Genomic DNA, 8,853 nt, shown 5'->3' on the forward strand with positions numbered 1-8,853 from the left:
GCTTCAAGTAGCTTAAGTAATTCACATACAGTTAATGAACTCCCACTTAAGGCAGGAAACAATTTGTTTAGGTCTCTTTGAGATTGTCTTAAAGACTGCATTCACTTTTAACTTGGTGGATTGTTTGATGTTGTGTGTACAGGTGATTTATCACTAAGAGATTTAACTCTTTAGCCCCTTTCTCTTTAGTGCTTGGAAACCTGAAGCCACTAAGAGAATAAGGTGTTTTTTTTTCCCCATTACAACACCTGATGGTTTTTTTTCAGAGAGATTTATGAGAAGTTGTTCTGTAAATCTATATTTTAAAATGCATGCATGTTGAATCATTCTAGGAGAAGAATGTGAATAATGGTATAATTAGTGTAATAAATGTTGGGTCCCGGTTGAAAACAATTTATTTCTGCATAAAGTCTATGGGGCTTTTCAACTCTTCCAGCACATTCAAATTTCCCCATGGGTCATTTCCTTTCAGACTGAAAAACTTCCTATTGTATTTCTTTTTGGTCTATTTTGCAGTGACCATATGTTTCAGCCTTTGTTTGTCTTTAAAGTGGTTTTATAGTGTCTACATTTGCCAAAAATATTTCAGTGGAAGTAGATTTCTACATTGAAAATTGTTCCTCTCAGCTGTTCAAAGATATAGTCACACTGTATCCTGGCTTCCTTTTCCTGATGAGAATACAGCTGTCATTCTTCTTATGCATCTCAATAATATAATTATTCTTTTGCTCTTTGTCTGAGTTTCAGACTTATTTTCTGTTTTTGATTATCCACAGTCTCACTATGATTTGCCAAATGTGTTTTTCTTTGAAGTTATCCTGTTTGAAATAAATTGGCTGAGATTCTTGAATCTATGGATGGATGTATTCTTGGAAATTTTGAAAAAAAAATCCCAGCCTTTGTCTCTTTTTAATACTTATTTTTTATTAAACATATTTACCTTTTAAAAATTTATACACATTAGCATGTTCACTCTGTGGTATACAATTCTATGGGTACAAAAAAAAACGAACAGACTTATTTTCCCATCAGCTGTCATCATGATACATAATAGACTTAGCACCCAAAATCCTTCCTCTGGCTCCTTTTTTTGCAGTCATCCCCTACTGTTAATTCCCGGAAAGTAATTACCTGTTCTCTGCTCCTAGATATTCCCCTTTCCCAGAATGACATATGCATTTGAGATTCATTTCTGTTGTCATGTTTTAATAGTTCATTAATTTTTATTTTTAACTAGCCTTCTATTAAAAAGATGTACTATAGTTAGCTTATCAATTCATCCATCGAAGGTTATTTGTGTTATTTCAAGATTTTGGCAATGAAGAATAAAGCTGATATAAATATATAGACTTTTATATACATATATATAATATATATACTGTGCATATAGAATATACATATATTGTCACTTTTTGGTGGGTAAACACCTAGGGATAAGATTGCTGGGTCACTTAATAAGTGTATGTTTTTAGTGAGTGTACTTATAGTTTTATAAGAAACCGCCAAATTATTTTCAAAAGTGGCTGTACCATTTTTCCTTCACCCCATTCATCAATGAGAGAGCCAGTTTCTCTGCACAGATAGCACGCACTTCACAAGCACTTAGATACTGTTATTTTTGATTGTTTGTTTAGTTCAATTTTGTTTTGCCAGTTTTAGATATGTAATGATATTTTATTGGGTGTTTATTTAATTTATAGTTATAGATTCACAATAAATAGCAAAGAAATGTAAAAGGAAGTTTCGTGTACCCTTCAGTCAGACTCCATCAACGAAACATGTCTCAATACTATAGTCCAATATCAAAACCTAGAAGTGGACATTGACAAAATACATAGATCTTTTTCAATCTTCACCAGTATGCACTCACTCACTTCTGTATGTGGGTGCACATATTTAGTTCTGTGCAATTTTGTTACATGTTCAAATTGATGTAGTCACCACCACAATTGAGATGCAGAACTGTACCATCACAACATGTATTATCACTAAACTAATATTAGTCCTTTTTACAGATACACTGATCCCTTCTTTCCTCCTTTCCTAACTCCTGGCAACCCCTGAACTGCTCTGTCTCTCTAATTATGTTATTTCACAAATGTTATATAAATACTTTCATACAATTTGTCTCTAAGATTGACTTCTTTCTCTTGCATAAATTTCATGAACTGAATATAAGTTGTTGCATATATGAATACTTCATTTTTTATTGATGATTGGTATTTCTTTGTATGGGTGTATCAAAATTTCTTTAATTATTCACTCATGAAGGACATTTGCTTGGTTGCCAATATTTAGCTACTGGTATCATGATTAGATCTGCTATAAATATTCATGTGGAATATTATGAATAAAAGTAAATTTTTAATTCTCTGGAAAACATGCTCATGAGTGAAATTGATGGATAGATAGTAAGACTTTTATAGTTTTAAAAGTGGTTGTAATTTGCACTTCCCTAATGGGTAATGATATTAAATATATTCAATGTGTTAATTTGGCCTCTGCATATCTTTTAGCGAAAAGTCTGTTCTGCTCTCTTTTTTTCTGCATTAGACTGAGTATAAATGATAAAATACACTCCTCCATCAATATTCTTTTCTTTATCACTGTGGGCAGTAAAATAAAATTTATGAATTTTCAGTTTTGTCCAGTAGAAACTAACATAAAAAGAAAGAAATGGACCCCAGGGTTCTTTTTTACCTTCTTGGAAATGCATACAGTATATTAATTTGGACACCAAAATCAGAAAACTGCAATTTTCCAATGGAATAAATTTTGGAAACCAGATATAAACCCTTGCTTATGTGGTCCAATTATTTTCCATAATGATGCCATGATCATTCAATGGGGGAAAGAACAGCCTTTTCAGCAAATGGTTTTGGGATAGCATATGTCAACAAGCAAAAGAATAAGCTTGGATGTTTACTGAAATGATATGCAAAAATTAACTACAAATGGATCAGAAATTAAATGTGAGAGCTAAAATGATAAAATTCTTAGAAGAAAGCAGAGGGAATTATTAAAAACATTGGGTTTTGCAGTAATTTATTGGCTATAGGACCAGAAATAAGCAAAGAGAAATAGATACATTTGAATTCATAATCATTAAAAACTGTTTTCCAGCAAAGAGTATGATCAACTCAAAGTGAAAAGGATTGCCCATGTTATAGGAGAAAATGTTTACAAATTATATATCTGATGAAAAATTAATATCCATTTTATGTAAAGAACTCCTACAGATTTACAACAAGAAAACAACCAAATTAACAAATGGGTAAAAGACTTGAATAAATATTTCTACAAATAATTTACCCACATGGTCAATAAGCACATGAAAACATGCTCAACATCTCAAATTGATAGGATATTGTGGGCCAAACCTACAGGCTTATAAAAAAAATTGAGAAAATATTGTGTTGATGAGGATATGAAGAGAGTGGAGCCCCTGTGCATTGTTGGTGGAATGTAAAATTATGCAGCCTTTTTGGAAATTAGTATAAGCACAAGCAATTTTGAAACAAGAGATTGATCCAACTTCATACAAAATTAAAAACTTTTTTGCTGCAAATGACACAACCAAGAAAGTGAAAGACAAATTACAGAATGGGTAAAAATATTTGCACATCTTGTATCTGATATGCAAGTTGTGTTTCCAGAATATATAAAGAACTCTTACAAGTCCATAGTAAAAATATAACCCAATTAAAACTGAGAAGGGGTTTAAATAAATATATCTTCATAAGAGATATACCAATAGCTCATAAACCCATGAAAAGGTGCTAAACATTTTAGGAAAATGTAAATCAAAACCACATGAATTACTAGTTCACACTCCTTAGGTAGATTATAATAAAAAATAACAGGCAACGTGTTATTAGTGAGGATGTGGAGAAATTGGGATTTTCTTAGTGCTCTTTTTCCAGCAGTGCGCAAACTCTGATATCTTATTTTCAATCTCAAACCAGTAAGAGCTGCCTTTGATTAGCTTCAGATTAGACCTCCACTAAGGACACCTGGGAGGCTATTACAACACTTCCGGGTCCCTAATCTACAGAGCAACTGTGCTGCACCCTGCAGTTCTAGCCATTTCTGTGCTGTGAACTCTTATGTTTTGGCTCCTTAACTCAGTGAAGTGCTGCACTTTGCCTAGGACTCCAATTCTCTGCTGATGTCAGCAAATTCTCCATACGTAGAGTAGAATTTTCATAAAATCAACATCATATTTTCCTTCCTTCTGGTATTATAGTTTTGCATTTCCTGTTGACTTGAAGAAATTATTTCCCTCATGTAGATTGTCTTGTTTTATATTTTTATTATAAGAGGACTAGTCCAGCACCATTTAATGAAAAGATTTCATCAGAGCTGAAGTGGAAGCCCTACCTTCCTTAGGGCAATGGGTATCTCTCAATCCAATAAGTAGGTACAATTTCTTTAATCAGCCTTTAGTACATGAGAAGAAAGATCCACTTCCAATATGATATTGTGAGTGAAGATGGATAATGGAGAATTGACCTTTTCAGATGGATGAAGCAGGAAAAGGAGAGTTTTAAAACTATTGCGTTCTCCCATAATGTATGACAGCTACATATTTGCATGATTTCAATATTTTTGCATGTATTTTCCAATTTATTTCTATAACACATAAACATTGTGAATCACTTTATTTTAGTCAAATTACTGCTTATCAACATGTAATTGGGTTTTATTTCTAAGTTATTGGACTTTTCTCTTTTGTGTGGGGGGAACACTAATTGCATTTACATTTAATATTATCACAGGTTAATTGGTTGTAATTCTGGTCGCTTAATTTAGTTTTCTGTATTCTAGTTGTCTGGAATATTTCTTTTGTTAAATTGGGCCTAGTTTTCATAGATTTAAAATGTTTTCCTATAATATCTTCTAACACCTATAAGAATATCTATTTTTTCTAATTAATATAATCAAAATTAGGACAACATCATCTTACACAGTCAATATGAAAATTTCACCTGGCTTACTATCATTAATTGGGCTTTACAACCTTGAGTTATGTGAATAATTTTTCATTGAATCATTTTTTTAAAAACGGTTCTTTTGTATGCTCCATATTTTTAAACTGAAGAGCTTATTAGGTTGTAATATCCATTTCATCTGTTTTCAGCAGGAATTAATAGACCAGAATATGATAAAATACATTGGAATATAAAATATTAAAAAAGATTATATGTGTAATGATTTGAAATAAAGTATGACAATGATATTGATATGTGTTGAGTGGCATGAATATACAATGCACTTTGTGGCATAGTCATAGAATATTGGAAAACACTTTTAAATTTAATTTTATTCATTGTATGACTGTATTATTGGAATCACACATTTTTATAAATCAAAATTATAATATGATTAAATTTAACTTTAAAAATTATTTCATATTTTTAGAAAAAGTTGCATACATGCCTACAACATATCATCGTTCTGGTCTTCAAAAAGGTGTCCTCTTGTTCAGTGTCTGCCTTTTCCTATCTTTCCTTATTTTAATCGCCATCATTGCTCTTACATGGAATAAAATGAAATTTTGGAAAAGAGAGGGAACACTAAGTGAAGGGTAAGTAAACTTATTATTTCTTATATTTATATTGAAATGTATTATGGAAAAAATTAAAATGTAATTCAGAATATTACAAGTAGGAATTCTTGGATGGATTGGGTTGATGGGTAGAAATACTGACTCTTAGTATATAGTTTGTTTTTTTCAGGTTGTAGGCAGGTAGGTACTCTTCATGTGCGTATAGGCCCAGGAGCAACTGAAGCTACTCAATAAATCCTCAGTGCCTTTCAAATAGAAAGCCATTCAGGTAAAATTGCTTTAGGAGGTTTTTGTTTCCTAAGCAACCCCACATTCAGGTGTGCCATGGAGATTAATAGAGAGAGGGAAGCCAATTTTATGAACAAAATATGTAGAAGGTAAGAAAAATGTTAGACAGCAAAGAGTAAGAGAGAGAACACAGGCTACTGCCCATTTTACACATAATTAATATTGCTCATGTGTTTCTAAAGTTAGAATTAAGGTACTTGCTTATCTTTATACACCAATACAAGCTGCAATGTGCTTAGTGAATATTCAGGAAAATGAGAATGCAGAATAGAAGATAAATGGGTCTCTTTATCCCATGCTAAAGAAAAATGGTTCTCTTTCTTACTTTTGGAGAGATAAATACAATAATGGTAGAAAATTTTCAACACTGCTATTCCCCAAGTTAGTTAATTTTATTTACAGTATAAACAAGTGAACAGTAACTAATTAAAGTCAGTGTATTATTCTGTCTGATTTGTGTAGATATTCACATAACCATCAAATTAATATAAATGGACTTGAATGAATATCTGGCATAAGTCTTCTTGTGCTCTTGCTTAAGATATCTTGGACAAATCTGAATAGTTGCTGGAAGTAAACCTGACTTTTAAAAGAGATGTTATAAGGGGAATGATTGATCATAACTAAAACTGGTCTTGACAGTCTAAGTTTTAGAGCAACACTAAGGAGCTTCAGGGATGCAAGGATAAGAAATGATGTGGAGCTGAATCATCAATGGGTGGTAATGAACTGCACTGTCAGGAATTACTGTGCAGTTCGTTCCATCACTCAAAGGCTTTATGATTGACACCATCTCTTCCTGTGTATGTTTGTCCATCCTCAAAAAAATGACTGCTCTGCCCGCACAAGGCAGGGAATACCTATCTAAACTTTGACTAAATTCATTAAAAAAAAAATCACCAAGAGTCAGTCTATAATCAATGCCTCTTAGTTCTCATTCTCAAGAGACAGAAGGAAATCAGTGTGGAAGTGTACCTAAATTCAGCCTGTGTTCTGTCTGGACTTATAAACCTGAGTTAGTTGTTCAAATCTGATCTTATTACCTTGGCCAAGGAATTATAGACATGTAGCAGGAACCTGGGCACCATGATATTTTTCTTCCACAGGAACTGTATAGTTATTGGAGTTTTCCAAAGGAAAAATTGGAGATTATAAATACCACCAAAAGTAACTACATGTAGATGAAAGACTTAGAGGCCTCACTAAGGACCTCATGAATGATAGTGAAAAGTTAGTGATTTACATAGTTTTTGGTAGAAATATCGTAACCGGATAGATAATAATTTAAATATTTGCCTATTTGCATATAGGTTACCTTTTTAACTTTGGATGTGCATTATTTACTTATATATCCCTCTTTTCTTTCTTGTAGAGAAGATAGAGAAAATAGTAGATTGGTTTTTAGTTTGAAATGTATATAAGCTTAATATATTTAGTAGTTAGGTCAACATTAGAAAGATCAAATATTTAATATAGCCTAATGGAGTGAAGATGGGAAGTAAGTAAATAATGATATATATTTTTTGAGTTATTAGTACAAATATAGCTTTGTTACTTTTCTTGATTTTGCTTAAGATTACAATATTTCCTAAACCTAAAACTAATGTTATTTCTTTTATACAGAACTACTAGTATGTTAGAAGACAGCAGTGCTGATAGCAGCAGGACATACACAGAGTTAAAGGTGAAATGAAGGGTTCAAGCTGTTAACAAAATATCATTGCTCATATATTTTTAAAATCTTTAATTATACCTCACTATGAGACCCATTATTTCCATGTTTCATCATCATTATTACTTGTCAATATCCTATACTAGAACAAAAGCTAATTCAAATTTTGTTTTGGACTCTTTAGTCAATGTCAACCAGTTTTAGACAGTGATGTTTTTTTCAACTATTTTTCTTTTCGTAAAAGAAGTGACTTTGAAGAGATTTAAATATATTCTTAAAATAGTTATGAGTTATCATGTATCCTGCTCATTTACCTAATGTGATAACTGATAGACTTAAATGAATTATTTTCAAACATTTACATTTCTCCCTAAGATTCCATGGTTATGGTTACTCTTGTTTTATAAATGAGAAAACAGACATATGAATTTAAATAATTCCCCATGTGTATAGAATTTTAGTAAGTTTTGGAGCTAGAGTTTAAGGTAATCTGACTCAAGGGTTTAAGTTAAAAACGCCACCATTTTGACACATATAGCCTGTTGTATAACTACATGCGGGGAATAAAATTTACATTTACTGAGGACGTATTAGAGGCCATGGAAAATGTTACATGCACTCTCTAAGGCAGAAAGACAATAACTTACTCTAAGATGTAATAAAGTCAGCATCTGTATATAGTTTTCAATTTTTAACTCATTTGCATAAAGAAATCATGACATTTGACATATTAGGCTTATCACTTGGGATAAATGGAAGAATTAAAAAATCAAATCATGAGCGAGGTCAGAGTTCATCCAATAAATTATGTGTCATTCCTCCATATCTGACCTTGAGAGTTTAGTCAATGTATCTGTATCTGTTTCCTCATCTGCCACCAGAGAACACATTTATAACTCCTATGCAGAATGTAAATTAGTCTTATTTCTGACTAGACCAATCTCTACTTCTTCTTTGATTACTCTGTTAAAATCCACACCTGAGGTGAGGATTTTGGCACTTGGCTCACTGTCTTCCTTTCATGCCCTTGTCCTCCAATCATAGTCTTATCCTTGTGCTGGGTTATCTTCCCTTAAACTAATCACCACCACCCAACTTCAGTCATTTTCTCCTAGAGCAGTGATGGCGAACTTATGACACGCGAACTCATTTTTTTGGTTGATTTTTCTTTGTTAAATAGCATTTAAATATATAAAATAAACATCAAAAATATAAGTCTTTGTTTTACTATGGTTGCAAATATTAAAAAATTTCTATATGTGACATGGCACCAGAGTTAAGTTAGGGTTTTTCAAAATGCTGACACGCCGAGCTCAAAAGGTTC

At 32.1% G+C, this 8,853-nt stretch overlaps 1 protein-coding gene across 1 annotated transcript in view; it reads left to right on the plus strand.

Moving 5' to 3' along the window:
* Positions 1 to 7,550, plus strand: part of LOC102436127 (A disintegrin and metallopeptidase domain 3-like) — an 80,928-nt gene extending 73,378 nt beyond the window's left edge. The window contains exons 18-19 of the mRNA XM_023751827.1: positions 5,422 to 5,587; positions 7,481 to 7,550. Coding sequence (XP_023607595.1) covers positions 5,422 to 5,587; positions 7,481 to 7,550 — 236 coding nt within the window. The remainder of the gene's footprint in view (positions 1 to 5,421; positions 5,588 to 7,480) is intronic.
* Positions 7,551 to 8,853: the final 1,303 nt, after the last annotated feature.

Source organism: Myotis lucifugus, unplaced genomic scaffold (genome assembly GCF_000147115.1).
Source record: "Myotis lucifugus unplaced genomic scaffold, Myoluc2.0 scaffold_26, whole genome shotgun sequence".
Lineage (NCBI taxonomy): Eukaryota > Metazoa > Chordata > Mammalia > Chiroptera > Vespertilionidae > Myotis > Myotis lucifugus.